This window comes from Chiloscyllium plagiosum, chromosome 34 (genome assembly GCF_004010195.1).
Source record: "Chiloscyllium plagiosum isolate BGI_BamShark_2017 chromosome 34, ASM401019v2, whole genome shotgun sequence".
NCBI classification, from domain to species: domain Eukaryota; kingdom Metazoa; phylum Chordata; class Chondrichthyes; order Orectolobiformes; family Hemiscylliidae; genus Chiloscyllium; species Chiloscyllium plagiosum.
The window spans coordinates 22432281-22452849 of NC_057743.1; the positions used below are offsets into that span (position 1 = coordinate 22432281).

Below are 20569 nucleotides of genomic sequence, written 5' to 3' on the forward strand. Positions count from 1 at the left end.
GCAACATGACCTCCCAACTCCTGTACTCAATACTCTGACCAATAAAGGAAAGCCTACCAAATGCCGCCTTCACTATCATATCTACCTGCGACTCCACTTTCAGGGAGCTATGAACCTGCAATTCAAGGTCTCTTTGTTCAGCAACACTCTCTAGGACCTTACCATTAAGTTTATAAGTCCTACTAAGATTTGTTTTCCCAAAATGCAGCACCTCGCATTTATCTGAATTAAACTCCATCTGCCACTTCTCAGCCCATTGGCCCATCTGGTCAAGATCCTGTTGTAATCTGAGGTAACCCTCTTCGCTCTCCACTACAGTCTCCCATGGCAAACCTTGTCGAACGCCTTACTGAAGTCCAATTAGATCACATCTACCACTCTGCTCTCATCAGTCCTCTTTGTTACTTCCTCAAAAAACTCAATCAAATTTGTGAGACATGATTTCCCACGCACAAAGCCATGTTGACTATCCCTAATCAGTCCTTGCCTTTGCAAATACATGTACATCCTGTCCCTCAGGATTCCCTCCAACAACTTGCCCACCACCGACGTCAGGCTAACTGGTCTATAGTTCCCTGGCTTGTCCTTACCACCCTTCTTAAACAGTGGCACCATATTAGCCAACCTCCAGTCTTCGGGCACACCTCACCTGTGACTATCGATGATATAAATATCTCAGCAAGAGGCCCAGCAATCACTTCTTCAGCTTCCCATAGAGTTCTAGGGTACACCTGATCAGGTCCTGGGGATTGTGGAAGAGAGTTCCAAACCTCATTCGTCCTTTGTGCGTTGAAGTATTTTCTAGCATCTATCTTGGATGGTCTGGCCCTAATTTTTAGCCTGTGCCCCATAGTTTTAGAATGGAAGCAGTGCAGTAATTCTCAGCTCTTAAGAATGGACAACATCCTGGAGAAGATCAGTTCAAGACATATCAGGAAAAATGTGCACTGAAACTGTGTGCCACATCCCCAGGAGGATTAGTTAATCATATTTTCAGAGAGAGAAGAGCTATTTCATTGAAGCAATGTAATAAAAGTAGTTATTGAGAATGAAGTTTTTAATTGTAACCTTATCCAGCACTCAGAGCAGTTGAACGCATGTTGGACTATGAGCTCCATAAAAAGATGTTAACTGGTGATGATGTACCTCAGTAGTGACGCTTAAACCAGATCTGGATATAGAGCTTTAAATTAAAAGTGGGGTTCGTAACCCCCATCTCAGAATCAGAGGCGTTAGATTCAACTCTAACTGTCCACCAGATGGTGCCAGTGAGCCACCGCCATGAACCACGATGTGACATCCACAAAATTCCCGCTCCTCATTGAATTCATCGCGTTTTCTCACAGAATTTGAGCTGGCAGTCTTTCCAATTTCACTTGGTCCATGCTAATAATGGTTGTTTCCACCTTTGCCTCCACAGTTCAATGTGACATTTGTCCCTTCACACACTCTCCAAAGATGCATTAGTGACTGCACTTTGAAAGTGCTTCTTCATTGGCTGTTCGGTGCTTTGAGGCACCCTGAAGCCTTGTAAGGGGTTATATAAATGCAAACCTCTCTTTCTCCTGTTTCCTGTATGCTTATCTTTCCCACCCCAGAATACTGCTCACAATCTTACCCCACCTCCCCATGCACAATACCAGTTATATTTCCCATTCCTCTCCATTTTTGTATCATGTTTTGGGCGGCACGGTGGCACAGTGGTTAGCACTGCTGCCTCACAGCGCCAGAGATCCGGGTTCAATTCCCGACTCAGGCGACTGACTGTGTGGAGTTTGCACATTCTCCCCGTGTCTGTGTGGGTTTCCTCCGGGTGCTCCGGTTTCCTCCCACAGTCACAAAGATGTGCGGGTCAGGTGAATTGGCCATGCTAAATTGCCCGTAGTGTTAGGTTAAAAGGGGTAAATATAGGGGTATGGGTGGGTTATGCTTCGGCGGGTCGGTGTGGAATTGTTTGGCCGAAGGGCCTGTTTCCACACTGTAAGTAATCTAATCTAATCTAATCATGTTTCTTTATTTTTTTCTGTCTTTTCTTCATCACTATCACATGAAAGATTTGGCTCAATTGAGAGAGTTCTGGGGGCATGTTTCTTGTTTGGTTAAACCTGGAAAACATAATTATATTTAACTGCCTTCAATTTGAAGATTACTTATATCATAAATAATTCCAGAAAGTGTGGCCTGTTAAAGAAATGCACAAAAAACTCAAATGATTCTAGAATGCGGTGCTTGTCAATCCTCAATTGATATTGAAAAAGGTTAAATTCCCAAAGAGTTAATCCTTTTCATTTGAGGAATTATTCCAGATATTTCATAATCTTGTCACTTTCATGAAGTTTTGGCATTTTCAGAAGGCTTTTAGGGCAAAGGTGCTGTGATTTTGCAGAAATGCCTGAGCCTTGCTGTGTGTGCAGACTAACAGATTGTTTTGGTTTCTGTCCTGTTCAGCTGGACCAGCTTGTGATTGACTCGGCTGTGGAGAAAAGGGAAATGGAGCATAAGCACGCACTGATACAACAGCGGGTAAGTCCCAGGCAGTGTTTGATCTCTCATTAGCCATCTGCACTCAGATAAGATGGAGAACAGCAAGTATCTTGGAGAGTGTTTGAGGTATTGAGACAGACAAAGGGTTCAGTTAACATCCTACACCACAGGAACAAAGCTCCGATCGTTGCCATTGACAAGTGTGGTCTAGGTGAGTCCTGGTGTTCAAGGGCTATTACTCTGACTTTGTTCCTATTTTTATTACCACCACCAATATACACAGAAACATATCATCACAGAAAATAGGAGCAGGAGTAGGCCATTCAGCCCATCGAGCTTTACTCTGCTATTCCATATGTTCCTTCATTATCCCCCATATCTTTTGATCCCTTTAGGCCTCAGAACTATTACTATGCAACATAAAAGTAATGAAGTGCAAAATGGTCATTTTGGCCTAACAAACCCACTTGGTATACCTGTTGTGGCAATGAAATGCTACTAAAACACAAATTATACTATCTGTAATTAGTTCCTTTGGTAATTTATAATGAATTGTTCAGTATAGTTGACCACATCATCATCCTCCAATCTGTCGCCTCCATTTCCCAGCTCAATGAACTGCTTCTTGTTTCGTTCCCACTCTTGCCCAGTCATTTGCAAGCAGAACATCTCCAGCAATAGCTTTTCTTCCCACCCCTTCCTCTTTCCACCTCTCCAGTAGCAGCCCAAACCCTGCCCCCGTCTTCACCTCCATTTGCTGTCTTTGCTACTGGGAAGACCATTGCTACTGTCTTCAGTGTCTGCAACAGACTGGAAGCCCTTTCTGCCAATCACGAGCAACATGAGGATATCTTCATTGTTCAGAAATATTCTAAGGTGCCTCAAAGAGCCATGATTGAGAATTAGTTGCCAAATCAGGGGAGTTCAAAGCATGGTTCCTAGATTAAACCTACACCAAAATGACAGAGAGCATACCTCCTATCCATAAAGAGTATTCACTTTGACATTTTGGAGCCTTAGCCCCCTGTTTGGTATCTGGAAAGTAGTCACAGTGCCATCAGAATATTGAAGTAAACGTATAAACCCCTGAAAGTATGTTCACCACATTACACTGTGCCCAAACAAAGTTACAACTTCAGAATTACCAACTTGAAAATATTAAACTATTTCAATTCAATACATTGTTTGGAGTTTATATAAAACATCTCCTGCCAACACTCCTCCCTGTCATGACTCTCAGTTGTAGGCATTGGGCCTGTAAGCATTAATGAACCAGCCCATACTACAATCAGAAACCATGAGCTAATTGTAATGTTTATTTTCAAGTTGCTGGATGTTATGTAAAAGTGAGGAACTAAACTCAAAAAAAGAAAATATATTTTTACCATCACAGCATTTTTATCACAGCAAGAAATCATTCAGACATTGAACCTATGCTAGCTCTCCAACTCGAGCTTCCTACTCTTTAATGTTAATGTTGATCTCTCTCTGCACCTTCTTGGCAGCTGATACACTGTATCCTGCACTCTCTTCTGTTACCTTGATGCACATGTATAGTACAATCTGCCTATAAAACATGTAAGACAACACTTTTCACTGTACCTCAGTGCATGTGACAGTAATAAATCAAACCAATCACGTGTTCCTTTCTCCTTTTTTAAATTCCTCCTTTCCAAATATATATCCTCATTAAGTGATTTTAAAGTTCTACCTCAATAACCACCTGCTCTAAAGTATTTACATTGGAACAAATCTTTGTGAAAATATTTCTTCTCACTTTCCATCTGTTGTACTTTAGTGCTACCTTCAAATGTGTAATCTATGTGTAATCTATTGCTATCAAATGATCTTTCACTGTTTGTCTTTTGCTAATTTGAAAACCTCTAATAGATTCCCTAGACCCTCTTTCTTTAGCAATCTCTTTTCAGGTGAAAGAAAGGTCCAATTTTCATAAGATCCCTTCACTACATTGAGACTTCATTCCTCATCTTCCAACCTTTTGATGTCCCATTTCCATTGCTCTATGTAAATGTTATATAACCACTCTCTTGTCCAGTGTCATTACTGGTATTCACTACAAGTTGGTTTATCCATCCTACATTCAGGAAATAAAAGACTGAAAGATAAAATTAGGATTTAAAAAATATTGATGAAACAGTACATTGAAATGTTTGCCCTATGGCTTATGCACTGAATGTGGTAAGCTATTAAAGTTGAAAATCAGACCACGATAACATTTCTGTGAAATAATTTATTTAAAGCATTCTTTGTATCAAACAGATTTCATTCAACAATTCACTTCATTACCATCTTTCACACCATTATTGTAATTAAACATTTAATCTGCAAATACAAAACATAAATATCTAAATTCACACAGTTATGCCCAAAACATAATTTGACAAAAAAAATTACTTTTCACAACTAATTTACTTTTATTTACTTTGGTTTGACTGCAGTTTAATCAGATTCATAATTTTTGCCTTGTGATTTCTACTAATCATCCTTTACATCCCTAGGGTCACTCTCAAAATCCTCAGGATTAAAATCTACATCTCATTCTTATTCTACATTCCTCAATGTTTGTTAATATGCTGAATATTTTACCATCCATGTCTGCAACATTACTGTTTACATTTCCAGTGTCACTGTCTGCATTTTCAATGCTTATTGAAACATCAATATTTCATGAAAGGCCACATTAGAATTTCTTTCTTCTTCAAGACAAAATAAAAAGATTTCTTGGTGACCCTATTCAGCTGCTGCATTTCTTTTGATGGTTCTAGTGAAATGTTTCAACTTTATTGTTGTTCCCATGAGAAAAGCATTCAGTGGGTTGAGAAACTCACTTAGGTGTGAAATTGTACTTTAAAATTTGCCGAACAGATTAAAAGTGACTCTTTTTTTTTCCACTTCATTATGCCACATTATTCACATATCCCTGATCTACTGTCAACATTATATTCTTGCAGGAGGCTGGAAGAACACAGCAAGCCAGGCAGCATCAGGAGGTGGAGAAGTCAATGTTTCGGGTATAATCCTTCAGGACCCTGAAGAAAGAAGGGTTACACCCGAAATGTTGACTTCTCCACCTCCTGATGCTGCCTGGCTTGCTGTGTTCTTCCAGCTTCCTGCGTGTCTACTTAGGATATCTGCACTTTTTTTTTGTCTTGAACATTGTATTCTGAGTCTGACTCTTACTTATAATGAGAATGATAGATGAAGGTCCTCCGAGAGTCTTGGTCTCTTACTTGCAGAACTGGTTCTTCTTGCATTCTGTTGCAATCTTGTCAACTAGTCTAGTATTTCCAGCTTCTCTGTCTCTAATTGCTGCCTGTCACTTTCTGTCAATATTTTTTGCTTCCTTGTTCTGATCTTTTCATCTTCCCTGGCTCTGTGTGCTGCTCGTCACCTCCCGTTATCAAGTAATAATTTATAGTATCTCAGAACATGACTTAAATGAAACGTGGAGAATGGGAAAATAAACTATTCTAATCCCGTTTTCCAGTATTTGGCCCACAGCCTTCCGTGTCTTTACATCGTGAGTAGGTGCCTAAACACTACTTAAATGTTATGAGGCTTTGTGCTTCTACCAGCCTTACAGGCAGTGAGTTCCAGATTCCCAGCACCTTCTAGGTGAAAAAATTCTTCCCCACATCTCCACCTGGAGTCGAAGTATAGCTGCCAGTGTCACCCCAGGCAGTTGTTCCCCGGGTTGCCTGAGGATGGTGTCTCAGGTCACCATCTCATAAACAGCTTTTCAAATGGCTATAATTTATTGTGAAGCTGCAGCAAAGTTAGTGCTGCATTTGTTAAACTGAAGGTACCTGTTCAGGGTGGACATTGCACCATCGCAAACCATTTTGTAGTTCACCTGTATCAGCAAATAAGTGTTTGACAGGTGTTCTTGTTAGGAAACATTTTATTCTTGTTGTACTGCAACTTAGGAAACTGCAAGAGCTGCTCATACCTTGAGCTGGGCCAATAATGCTGCTACTCTGAAGCTGATTGTATGTTCCCTCCCTGGAATTAGAGACATTCTGCTGGACAAGGCATTAAGTTATTAATTATGAGTTTGCAACAGTAACTTGCCCACAGCAGACTGCACTGTTTAACTGCACAGTTAACGAGATATCCATGTGATTAGAATGAACATACACAAAGAGATGAAAGGAAAATTCCACAGCCCTCTTTAACAGGACCTTGAATGCACATCTGGCTGAGTTTTTCTTCTCTGTTCAGCCTCTTTAATGAGTCTCACTGAATGGCTGTCTTCCCTCAGCCAGATGGTCACTCATTCCATTTTCCATTTAAAAAGAGTACACTTGAATAGATTCGGCCACATGTTTCTGAGGATGGGGGCAGATCAAGTGGAGTAACCCATTCTTAGATTTTAAATGTGTGTGTGTGTTGTCTCAACAATATATGTATATCATCAGTAGCACATATATGCATGTGTATTTAACACGTTTGTATGTGAACATGTATGTAGCTGTGTGTGTTCATGTGCCATTGCCTCATTTTGCCATGTTTTAATGAATGTGAGGATGTAATTTTATAATCCTGATGGTAATACTGGACAAGTCAGATCTACACAGTTAGGTGGGACTAGTTTAGTTTGGGATTATGGTCAGCATGGATTGGTTGGACCCACGGGTCTGTTTCCGTAAGACTCTGACTTTATCCCAGAATATAACGTGGCTCAATAGATCATAAGCTTTTTGTTTGATTGCATGGTTAATGTGGTGGTTAATCACAGAGTTTCTGCAACTGGAGTTTATTATACAAAAGGAGAAACAATTTAAAAAACAAGCTTCATTAATATTGAACGTGTTTAGAAAGATCTTAAAATGCATGGGAAAACAATGTTTTGTATGCTTCCCAACCTAATTTATTAGAGATTCAAAATCAGATAAAGTATGCCCTTATCTCAACCACTGAGGGTTGTACTTAACTAACTCTCAACAGTTTCTTTGATGTGGATTGTGGAGTCAGTTCAATGCCTTTTCCAAATCGATCACCATTTTGTCCAAAATCTTCTCCGGTCTAATCATAGAATTGACAGTATGGAAGCAGGTCATTCAACCCATGGAGTCCACACTAACCCTCCGAAGAGCATCCCACTCTATCTCCACATTTCCCATGGCCAATCTACCTAACCTGTAGGTCTTTGGACTGTGGGAGGAAACCCACACAGACACTGGGAGAATGTGCAACACCACACAGACAGTCACCAAGGGGGGAATTGAACCTGGCACCCTCGCACTGTGAGGCAGCAGTGCTAACCACTGAGCCACCATACCACCTAAAGATTCTTCTGACATCTCCATGACTTATTTCCAGTTTCTGAAATCAGTTATAAATTCTATCTTGCCATTAAATTATCAGCATGCATAAATACCCATCCCCTGACCTGGAATCAAACCCAGGCCATGGCAGTGAAAGCGCCAAGTGCTAACCGCTAACCACTAGACCACTAGGCAAACCATAACCTGCAGATTTCTAACCAAACTCTCCTGGTTTAGAAGTTTCACAAACTACCCTTCTGTCAAGGTGACTCTGTTTTCCATGAACTATCCTATACTTCTACAAGGACAGAAAACTAAACTTCCTTCTGATTCCTAGCAGGTCTCCTTTGAACTGCCCTAAGAATTGCTGTGCTTTCTAAACTAAAACTCAATTCATGATTATTCTGAACCACAAACAAGGTGATGGCTTCATGTTTACTCATTTGGCCTAAAGCATCACAGAATGAACAACTTTCCATTGACACCACTGGGGTCTATAGCCTCTTGCTTTTTGAGCACTACTGGATACAGTCACTGTACTGGAAGAATTCTCTTGACGTTTTTTTAATGGAATACTTTCACAAGTGTGACCAGTAGCAACGTGGCACAATTTTGAAATGATATTTATACTTGGATTAAAAAAAAACTTGCATCACAATTTGACATAAGACCATATGGATTTCCCTGAATATGTGTGTACACATTTCTCTGTATATTTTGTCTCTGAAGATTAAACCTTAAGGTTGTTTTGGGTCCATTGATAATTCTGACATTGCTCTGTTCAATTTGAGTAACAATCTATGATCACCATAATAGACATCAGATTAGCACTGGGAGACATGCCTGCAAAGGGCTTTGGAATAGGGTGAGTGCAGACCTATAATCAGACAACACAAGGATGGGGAAGAACAGCATGAGGGTACGTGCCTGAACCAGCCTTGGAAAAGCACAGAGGACGGGCCTGTATTAAGCCTTAATACCACGAATGAGGAAGGTGAGAAATGTGGAGCTTCCTGTTCCTATTTGCTATTCGGCGAGCTCTGCTGGAGGGTGTGGGCAGGTGGGTGTTGAAGGTGAACAACAGCTGAGCTCACAGTGACATTGCCAGTTAGTATAGCCAGGTACACATTGCTTTTAGGATAGTGCAGGCAAGCAAGCTCATTGAAAGAAGCTCTGGACTGGGATTCCCCACCTTCTGGAATGGAGGAGAATCATAATGTCACAGTGTTACTGGGAATGGGGTTAAGGAACATAGTGTAGATACTCCTGACTGAGTCAAGAATGAGTCAATATGCATACTCACCTCCCCCCTCCCCCCTCCAAAACCTTGATCTGTAGAACTGTACATTTGCAGTTCCACATGTTGTTAATCCTGGAATGCTTAGTGGTTGTTTAGTGGATTTATCAGAGAGATGTTCAGGAAGCTGTTGATTGACAGGGATTTGCTTTTACATTCCCGAGTGCAGGATGGTTTGAAATTTTAACTAGGTTATGGTAACTAGTCAATCTTAAACTGAAAAGACAGTTGAAATAATGTGTCATTATATGAAAAAAACAAAAGGACATGTTAACTCTTTGGGCACTGAGGTAATATCAGAACGGAAAATACCAAACTAACCTATTTAGATTCTGGCAATGAAAAATCAACAGAGCTCAATCAATAGAATTACTGAAGGGTTCTGATAATCATTTGTTGAATCCATTTGCCATGTAGATAGAGTGTGAAATGTTGCACTTAAACGAAACAGACCCTCATTATCCAGATCCTTAGCAACATCCAGGTTGTTGCTCCAATGTAGCACCCACATAGTGGTACACTGTGAGAGTTAAGATACAGTCCCTTCTGCCCTCTCAAAAGGACATAAAAGATTCCACAGCACTATGTGAAAAAGAGCAAGGAGATTGTCCTGATAAAGCTGGTAATTGTCATCTTGTTACTCATGGGATCATTCTGTGCACCAATTTGGTGCTGTGTTTCCTATATTACAGCAGTAATTATACTTCAAGTACTTTTCTGGCTGTAGTGCATTTTTTGGTATCCTGGGATTATGGAAGGCATAGTCTTTCTGTTGATTATTAACTGATAATATCATAGAGGTTCTAAAGAATTAGATGGGCAAATGTTCATTTATTTGAACAGCAGATTCTGAAGTGAAAGGAAAATGGGGATACAGACATGTATTGTGGATGTATAAACCTGGTTAGAGATGACCGTAAGACCATAAAACATAGGAGCAGAAATTAGGCCATTCAGCCCATCGAGTATGCTCTGCCATTTAATCATGGCGGATACATTTCTCAACTCGATTCTCTCGCTTTCTCCCTGCAATTTTTGATCCCCTTAACAATCAAGGACCTATCTATCTCTGTCTTAAATGTATTCAATGACCTGGCCTCCACAGCTTTCTGTGGCAATGAATTCATAGATTCACCACTTTCTGGCTGAAGAAGTTTCTACTCATCTCTGTTTAAAGGGTCTTCCCTTAAATCAAAGGCTGTTCCCTCAGGTTCTGGTTTCTCCTGCTAATGGAAACATCTTCCTAATGTCCACCCTATCCAGGCCTTTCAGTATTCTGTAATTTTCAATTAGATCCCTGTCATCCTTCTAAACTCCAAGTATAGATCCATAGTCCTCAAATGTTCCTCATAAGTTAAGCCTTTCATTCCTGGGATTGTTCTCATGAACCTCCACTGGACCTGCTCCAGGGCCAGAACATTCTTCCTGAGAAATGGGGCCCAAGATTGCACACAATATTCTAAATGTGGTCTGACCAGAACCTTACAAAGCCTCAGAAATACATCTCTGCTTTTATAGTCTAGTCCTCTTGGAATAAATCCAACATTGTATTTGCCTTCCTAACTACTGACTAAACCTGCAAGTTAACCTTCAGAGAATCCTGGATTAGCACCCCCAAGTCCTTTTTCACTTCAGATTTCTGAAGTTTCTCCCCATTTAGATGATATTGAATGAGAGCTGAGGATGGTGATTGACTCAAAGATGTGAGCAGGAATAGACAAGGCAAAAGCATGACTAAAATTCGATTTGGAAGGAACCTCTGAAACAGAGAGAGAGAGGGAGGAGGGGGAAGTCAGGCAGAGGGTTTTAGGAACAGAATTTCAGGTTGGGATTGGACAGTCCTGAACAGTCTGGCCCTAATTCTTAGACTATGTCACCAAGTTCTAGAATCCCTAACCATTGGAAATATTCACCCCGTCTTTTCCTGTTAATATCTTGAAGACTTCAATCAGAACACCCTTTAAACTTCCAAATTCAAGAAAAAACCAGGCCTACTTTGTGTAATTTCTCCTCATAATTTAACCCCTGTCGTCCAATGTATAAACCTACATTGTAGTTCCACCAAGGCCAGTATATCCTTCCTGAGGTCTGGTGCCCAGATCTGCTCACAGTAGTCCAAGCAGGGTCTAGCCTAGTTTTGTAAAACTGCAGCGTAACTGCATCCTGATATTTCAATTTTTTAGAATATAAGGGCTAGCATTCCATTAGCTTTCTTATTTATTTTCTGCACCTGTTGGTAACATTGTAAAGATCTTTGCACCTGAAACCCTAAGTCTCTTTGGACATCCTTTTTATCTAACCTCATTCCATCTAGGAAGTTCCCTTATCTGTCATTTTTTTCAGTCCAAAATGGATAACCTCACTGATGTTTGAAGGGAGAGTGTATCCTGATAAGTCACAGCAGAATAATCCGCTCAGAGACTATTCACAGTAGTGATGGAATAAGAAACCCTAAAAGGAATCAGAATGGAGCAAACAAGGTCCTGTCAACAAACAGGATTCGGGATGTTGGTAAAACACTGATGGAATGGGTTAGGCCAGATGAACCAAATAGCTTCTCCTGCCCATAACTATGTAATCAGATGGAAGTTTGCGTTCTCTCTTGATGTTTGACACTGAGCTCACTCAACCAAGTTCAAGCAAGGAAATTATGGGAACAAGTTGATTAAACATTTACTAATACAAATGCAGCAGAATTACAGGCCAGGCGCAATGAAAGTACTCTCTGGGGAGGCAGCATTTATATGGGTTAATTGATTCTTACAGCATTTATTGATCTTAAATAGCAGAATGGAATGAGATCATCGTCTGTCTCAGGTGGTACTGATGTTGTCAGTTTTAATGGCTTTGCACAATAGAGAAACCACCTTGAAACCAGTAGCTCCATAACAGCTTACAGCTGAATCTAATAAATTTTACTTAATGTTCCTGTATGAATCAATGCAGAATGGAAACTGTAAATTGCTGTTCAATGTTATGAAGAGAATTGGAGCTGATGTTAGGTGCCACTGTTGTGGCATCCCAACACAGCTGTTAATGGGTGATTATGCACCAATCATGTTGCTAATGTACACATCCAGCAGACAGTATTTCTGTGGGTGTAATTCATCCTGCAAAGCAAAAAGCACCAGGAAAAAAAGTCTCAGATGCTGACATTGCCTGCTGTAGTCAATGGCAACTCACTCCTGGTGGCAATGCTGCCGAGCGACAAGGATGTGGTTTCCCTAGGGCACTGCCACCTCTATTGGCAAGTACCAGCATCAGAACAGTGCCAACATAACAGCAGAAACCAGGTTCTGGCTGCAGGCTTGTGATCTTCTACCTACTGTATGTGAACATAATTGAGGTGCACACTGTGATGGGTTAACGCACCCCATGCAGTATTGCCAGTTCTGGAATTTAACAGGATGTACTGGAACAGTGACTATGAAACTGAAGCCATAGCACAGCAACAGTAATCTAGAGTACAATCAGATGAGCAAGTTCTACCCTGACTCCAAAATGAGATGTCCTTCTCCAGAAAAATCTTAGGACTCTCAATCTGCCTCAGATTTTTTTATCAGGTTAGATACGGAGAGCGAATGCATTTACAATATAACTGCTGTATCTGTGTGAACAGAAGCCACATTATACCAATGCTGCATTGACAGGACCAGTTCACCTTCAGTTTGCTTGTGGTTTCACTACTTCAGATAGACAAGAATATAAATCAGGCACTTAACTTGATCATATTTAATTACAAGATGAATGTCACCAATTAAATTAGATAAATCTGTTGACCTTGTCTCTCTTTTCTCCTCCCAACCCCCACAATGGCGTCCTTGATGTTCTTCAAACAAATCTCTGCAGACTCTGCTACAGGTAGGTTCAAGACAAATCCTATTGAAAACTCTAAAGTGTATTTTTCAGCTGATTTAATTCAAATGCAAAACAGTGAAAGAATTGCAGCAAGGCTGATGAGAATGTATGTGCAGAAGAGGAGATTGCTAAAGTTATCCCGAGGACGTTTAGAGAGTTTGATATTCCTATGCACACGCTTCTGAGCTGATTGGGTCAATCCCTTCTGAATAGCCTGGCAATGGGCAGAAGCAGAAATACAGTCCATGAATGAACCCTGATTGGGAATCCATTCTGGGAATCAGCAGTGAATGGATTGCGGCAAAGAAATAACAACCAATTCAGAATACAGTCTGGGAATGAGCACTGATAAGGAATTGAATTGAATTTAATTTATTGTCATGTGTACTGAGGCACAGTGAAAAGCTTTGTCTTGTAAACTGGGAATGCATTCTGTGAATGGGAACCGGATGGGCATACAGTCTGGGAATGGGCACAGGATGGGAATACAGTCTGGGAATGAGCATAATGTGGAATACAGCCTGAGAATAAGCACTGGATAAGAATATAGTCTGGGAATGAGTGCAAGCAGAAATACAACCTGAGATTGAGCACTGGATGGAAAGACCAACTGGAACAATGATTTAAGCTTTTAGGGCCAGTGCACATGGCTGGCAGGTTCTGTCAGTTAATAACAACTATAAAATGGAATCTGGTCTCACGCTGGGAGCCAGCTGCTTCTTGGAGAGAAAACTTAACACATGAAGTGACAGATGCTGGCCTTACAGATTAAGGTTTAGCCTTTTATCTCAAAGTGATTGGATTCCAAAACTGGTGTAGTTTTGTTTCTGTCCTTTAGAGTCTTGGACAACGTACCTCTGGTTCAATCCATTACCCAAGGAAGGGCTACAATATTGAACCATCAGAAAAATATTGGAGCCGAAATAATTCAAATATATGCATCGGCTACAACCCCATCCCATTCAGAAAGATGAACGATGATCTTATTGAGAAATTTTAAATAATTAAGAGATTCAATAGATTCCCTTTGGTATGGGGATAGTCTTCTGTTTGAATTGGGCTATTTTAGCTCAGTTTGGAGTGAAATCAGGTAGGACTCGTTTGTATAAATGGTAAGGAAGATCCAGAACACACTTCCCCAAAAGGCTGTGGATCCAGAGTTAATGTCATTACCAATACTAAGATTATTTGTATGCTGAAGGTTTAGGAGATTTGGAGAATGAGAGACTGAATGAAGATGAGGTACCAATGGGTCATTGTCCAATAAAATCACAAAACAGGCTGAACGTGGGAGCTCCTATTCTCTAGTGCCCAGTTTCCCAGAGCACCACATATTGAAGCACACCCACAGCATGTGACTGCCTTGCATCTTGCATGTCAGAAGCTCCTCACCCACCATGGGGAAGCCTTGGAAAATATGTGTGTTGAGCACAAGGGAGAAAGAAAGAACCAACGTCATAGGACTCTGCTCCGATTTCTAATGGCCCAGAACTCAACCCATACGAAAGGCTTAAGTGGAGGACATATGCCCCACAGAATGTAACAGCAAAAACAGTACACTATCTAGCTCAGCATTTTTGCACCAGTGAAATACACACACAAGTCACCTCGTTCCAATGGATCTCCAATGCAGATTTGATTTTATGTCCTGAATCAAAACACATGTACCAACAGGTTCAAGAACACTTTCTTCCTCACTGTTATTATACTTCTAAATGGACCTCTCAAATTTCAAATCCAACATTAATCTTGCTTTTTGTGAACTTTCTTACAGTCGTAACTTTGTATTCCTCGCTCTGCTCAATCATCCTGTGATCTTTATATGTTATGATCTGCCTGTACTGCGCACAAAACAAAACTTCTCACTGTACCTATGTACATGTGACAATAATAAATAAACTCAAATGTATATAGTTGTAAAATATCCAGAACCCATTATTATTGCTCTCTCTTGTCAGCATTTCTCTGCCTATATCACCGCATTTCCTTTAAAGCCACATGTTATTTTGTCATATATTTTCTGTTGAACCCCGTGTCTGCGTGGGTTTCCTCCGGGTGCTCCGGTTTCCTCCCACAGTCCATCAAACGTTGAGTCCTTCACAAATTTGATGCTAACAATCCCTTGAAATTCTGTGTTTTATTTTAAGCTGAGCATCCAGTACACTCAAATTCCCTTTACAAGGCTGTCTTTTTGATCTAGCATTACCTGCAATGGGGACCCTGACTTTGGGCTGCTTACTGTTCCCCTTTCTGCATCTTTTCCCCCTTGCACTCGACATCTGAGAGGCAAAAGACCATTCAGGATCTTGGAAGGATTCTGAGCTAACTTCCATTGTCAACATGATTCGGAGATGCCGGTGTTGGACTGGGGTGTACAAAGTTAAAAATCACACAACACCAGGTTATAGTCCAACAGGTTTAATTGGAAGCACACTAGCTTTCGGAGCGACGCTCCTTCATCAGGTGATTGCCCTGACAAGGAGCGTCGCTCCGAAAGCTAGTGTGCTTCCAATTAAACCTGTTGGACTATAACCTGGTGTTGTGTGATTTTTAACTTTCCATTGTAAAAGTATGGATAGTTGGAAATCAACCATAATAGTATTGAATTCAGCCAGAAGGGCTGAATGGCCTGGACCTAATCCTAGATTTGACATTTGCTAATAAGTCTGTGAACATAGAGATGCGTGCACTGAGTTACCCCACAAAAAGCTGTTCTTATGTGAAGTCTTGACATGGAAGTGCCGGTATTGGACTGAGCTGGACAAAAGTCAGAAGTAACACAGCACCAGGTTTTTAAAAAGATTTTGGAATTATCTCTCTGCCTTAATTAATCAGATCATAGGTGATCCCTTCACTTGCTATTCAGCTGCAAAGACTTGTAATTCAGCCAGTCAACACTCCACCCAGACTATTTGTAGTATCTTTTGACACTCTTAATTACCTTGAATTATCTTGCACTGATCTCTGCAAAAACATTCTGTTCCTGTGCATTTCCCTCCACTTCACCTGGCCAAGGAGCAGTGCTCTGAAAGCTTATGGTTTCAAACAAACAGGACTATAACCTGGTGGAATGTGACTCCTGACAATGTGAAGTCTGTCAGATGATTCTGAATAAATAGAGAGGGCGGCTTATCTATTCAACAGCGTATTTTCCTTCCCATCGAATTCCAAAAAGCTTTCGTGTAAGTTTTGCGTATGGATACTTGTTTTTCTGGGAGCATACGGGTTAGAAGTTAAATGTCCTGAGGAGATGTGGAAAGGCACATGGTGGGGTATTGTGCATTGATAGTGTAACTGTGCATAATTGAAATTGTTGACTGCTAGCCTGCTACAGTAAGTATACTAAAAGGAAAGATCAAACTGATAGGAATTCAAGCTCGTATGCAGCACTGTAATCAGAACAAAGAGTCGCTACTTACACAGCTGCTGATTTCCCTGAGGAAGGTGAGCAGAATGGAGACTGCAAGGGTTTGGAAAGCTGTCCCTTCTGGCAAGATTAATATAGGCAGTGAGTAATGTAGGTGGCACTGGAGCGTGACTATATAATGCTGAACTGTTTGTAAGCGAAAGAAAAGAGTCCTTAATTTCAATTTGAGATTAAAGGTAGAGATGGCTAAATATAATTTGTTCAGGAATCTATGCTGAGTTTAATTTAGTAACTTTGACTCTGGTCAGTGGCAATAAATAACAATGGCTTTCACCCCTTTATATTACAGTGCTGTTACAGACAGCAGTGCTAACTTGGACCAGCGCTAACACCTCGTCCGGCTGTACGCAATCAGCTCAAGATGTGATTTCTTTCTATTGCTGCTCATAATCTAATTATTAATTATTGAAGTAAATCACATAGCCAAATAGATGGACCTTTGAATAAATTTTGCTTTTTATATAATCTGTTTTCATTTAGACTAAACTAGAATAATTATTTATTTCTCCATGATACATCTGTCCAGACTAGGCATTATCAGGATCAATCAAGCTCAGTAAATCTTCTGATATGTTATATAGACCAGTAAATGTTTACAGGAAAAAAACCCCAAAAAAGGATGCTGGAAATCGGAAACAAAAACAGAAATTGCTGGAAAATCTCAGCAGGTCTGGCAACATTCGTGGAGAAGAATCAGTTAATGTTTCGGGTGCAGTGACCCTCCCTCAGAATTGATGGTAGCTAGGAAAAGATGACTTTTATTCAGAAGGTGGGGTGGGGGTAAGCAAATGATAGGTGGAGCTCAAAGAGAGAGAAACACAGTTGGACAGCCAAAGGAGTGGTTAAAAGTCAGTCTGGGAGAACGAATAGCTGCTAATGGGGACAATAACTGGCTGATGATGGGTAGTGTGTGGTAGCAGCCCATGTACTGGCAAGACCTGGTGTGTGGAGGGTGGGGGAAAACATGGGGAAAGGTGCTCAGGCCCGAAAATTATTGAACTTGAAATTAAGTCCAGAAGGTTGCAGGTTCCTGAGCGCAAAATCAATTGCTATTCTTCCAGCTTGTACTGAGCTTCACTGAAGCACTGCAGCAAACCCGAGACAGATGTTGGCCAGGGAACAGGGTGGGATGTTGAAGTGGCAAACAACTCGAAGCTAGAATGTAGGTGATCTATGAGGTGGTCACTAAATCTGTGCTCCGTTTCCCAGTATAGAGAAGACCTCATTGTGAGCAGCTAATGTTAACAGATCATTTGTTTGGCATGTGCTCTTTTGGAGTGCAATTACTATGTTCCATCTAAAGTAGAGACAGAATTTTGAATTGAGTCAAAGTTTAAATCCTATGGATATCACTTCTGTGGGACTCATCATCAGACTCACTTAAACATGAGATTTGTTTTTAAAAAAATGTAAAATTGAAGATTGATTTGTTTCTTTTGACACCTTCCACGATAATGGTGTTATAATATTTTTTTGTGGACAACAGAATCATGGAAAATGTTTTTTTTACCAGAAGTGAAGATGGCTAGTTGAATTCTAGCCATCTAGTGGTAAGGTGCCACTGGGTACACCATCGTTGCAGAAGCTGCTGTGCCTTCGGAATGTTCTGTGTTTTCTCTTTGTCTTTGATGTGTGCTTATTTCAGAAGGAGGCCACGCCCTTTTTCATTGGAACAAAGAACAGTACAGCTCAGGGACAGGTCCCTTGGCCCATCAAGCCTGTGCCAACACATGACACCTTTCTACACTAAAACTTTGCCTCTACAAAGTACATATTCCCCCTCTTCCTGCCTATTCATATATCTATCAAGATGCCTCTTAAACATTGCTATTGTATCTGTCTCCACCACCTACTCTAGTTGCATATTCCAGATATATGTGTAAAAAAAAAGCAAAATTTCCATTCTGTGTAAAAACAAAGAAACATTTGCCTCTCACATCTCTGTTAAACTTACCCTCTTTTTGTTAAACCTATGTCCTCATGTTTTTGACATTTCTACCATGGGAAATAGACTCCGACTATCCATTCTATCTACGCCTTTCATAATTTTGTAAACTTCTATCAGGTCACCCCTTGGCCTCTGGTCAAATTTTGTTTATTTTCACTTGAATGTCAATGTCTCCTCATAGCTTGTACCTTCTAAACCAGGCAACGTCCCGGGAAACCTTTTCTATACGCTCTCCACAGCTCCACATCCTTCTGGTAGTGTGGCGACCAGAGCTGTATGCGATTTGTTTGGTCCAGATGCAATAATTCTGGGGAAGCTTCTCCTAGGAGTCTGGGTCAATAACAAAACTTGTCAGCAAAGCCTTCAGAGTGTCCTTGGAGCATTTCCTTTGTGCACCTCGAGAGTACATTCCCAGACTCGATCTCCATAGACAATTCATCTTGTCAAGCAAGTGACACACAGTGTGGAAACATGAGCAACCCTACTCAGTTGTTAGGATCTCAGTATGGTATAGATGTTTGACCTTCCAGCTCGGGAGAGCACCTCCAAGGGAGGTGTTTAGCCATCCTATCTGATCTTTGGAGGCTCCTGGACGCTCCTGCAATAAAAGTAGTTAAACTTCTTGGCATGATGCTGGTACACAGTCCACATCTTGCATGCGTCAGGCAGCTTTATTGCTGCATAGATTTTCAACTCCTCAGGCAATCCTATCCCTCTTAGTTCCCAGACTGATAATCAAAGTCTGCCAGAGGTTACACTTTAGAAGCAGACAATTCAGCCCATCATGGCCTCATACCAACTCTGTACAACAGCAGCTCACTTAGTCCCATTCCTTCGCCTCCTGCTCATGGCTCTGTCAACTTTCTCCTAAGGGCAATTCTCTTTTGAAACCCATAATTGAATTTGCCTTGACCACATTCTCAGGTAATGCATTTTAGGTCATATCATACAAGAATCATAGAATCACAGTGTGGAAGTAAGTCTTTCGGCCCATTGAGTCCACACTGACCCTTTGAAGAGCATCCAACCCAGATCCACCTCCTACCCTATCCCAGCATTTCTTATGGTTAATGCATCTAACCTATACATCCTTGATCACTATGAACAATTTACCAAGGCTAATCCACTTAACTTGCATGTCTTTGGACAGTGGGAGGAAACCAGAGCATACAGAGGAAACCCACGCAGACACAGGAAGAACATGCAAACTCAACACAGACAGTTGCCTGAGGGTGGAATCAAGCCCGGGTATCAGGCAGCAGTCCCAACCAGTGAACTACTGTGCCACCTTGTTCTCCTTTTTTCTCCCCCCCCCGTTTCCTCGTGTCCCCATTGCCTCTTTATAAAACCAACTTAAACTGGTGCTCTCTGATTCTCGATTCTCCTGCCAACAAGACCCTCTTTCTCCCTATCCGCACAGTAGATCTTGTGATTGTGAATACCTCTACCAAATCTCCTCCCAATCTTCTCTTCTCTTCAAGGAGAGCAGTGCAAGCTGCCCCAATCCATTCATGTAATTGAAGTCCATCAACCTGAGCCATTCTCGTGAACATTTTCTGCACACTTTCTAATGTCTGTACACCCTTCCTAATGCATGGTGCCTAGATTCCTCATTCTTACTGTTGAAATGAATGGATCATGCACAGAACAGCTATGATCTAGTTTTTATTAATGAATGCAGAGTTAGCTTTTGATGCTGTCAGTCTGCAGGGGGGAATAATCAGTACAGTAACTGTGCCTAAAGGATATCGTCCTCACTCCAGTATCGAAAAACATTCCTTTCTTTTAAAGGAAATTATTAATTCTTTGCTGATCTCTACAGCATGTTGAGAAACAGTGCTTGTTTATCACCATCAGCACCGCATTTGCACCATGCAGTTTACACGTGAAGTTCAAATGTGGTCACCTTGACTTTAATTTTTGGCAAGGGAACAATGAGAATTTTCAGGGGTTTTAGGGAAATCACTTTGTTTAAAAAAAGAGTAAATGACTGCCTTAACTTTGCACCTTACTTGAAAATCCTGACATAAAATGGGTTGGGGAGTCCAGAACTAGAGGGCATAGGTTTAGGGTGAGAGGGGAAAGATATAAAAGAGACCTAAGGGGCAAATTTCCATGCAGAGAGTAGTACGTGTATGGAATGAGCTGCCAGAGGATGTGGTGGAGGCTGGTACAATTGCAACATTTAAAAGGTATTTGGATGGGTATATGAATAGGAAGGGTTTGGAGGGAGATGGGCCGGGTGCTGGCAGGTGGGACTAGATTGG

The 20569-nt window shown here is 41.0% G+C and overlaps 1 protein-coding gene across 2 annotated transcripts in view; it reads left to right on the top strand.

The window, feature by feature from the left end:
• acap3b (ArfGAP with coiled-coil, ankyrin repeat and PH domains 3b) overlaps positions 1-20569 on the top strand; it is a 310483-nt gene that overhangs the window by 237917 nt on the left and 51997 nt on the right. For both annotated transcript variants that reach the window (XM_043675828.1, XM_043675827.1), the window contains exons 9-10: positions 2449-2523; positions 12919-12930. In XM_043675828.1, coding sequence (XP_043531763.1) covers positions 2449-2523; positions 12919-12930 — 87 coding nt within the window. The remainder of the gene's footprint in view (positions 1-2448; positions 2524-12918; positions 12931-20569) is intronic.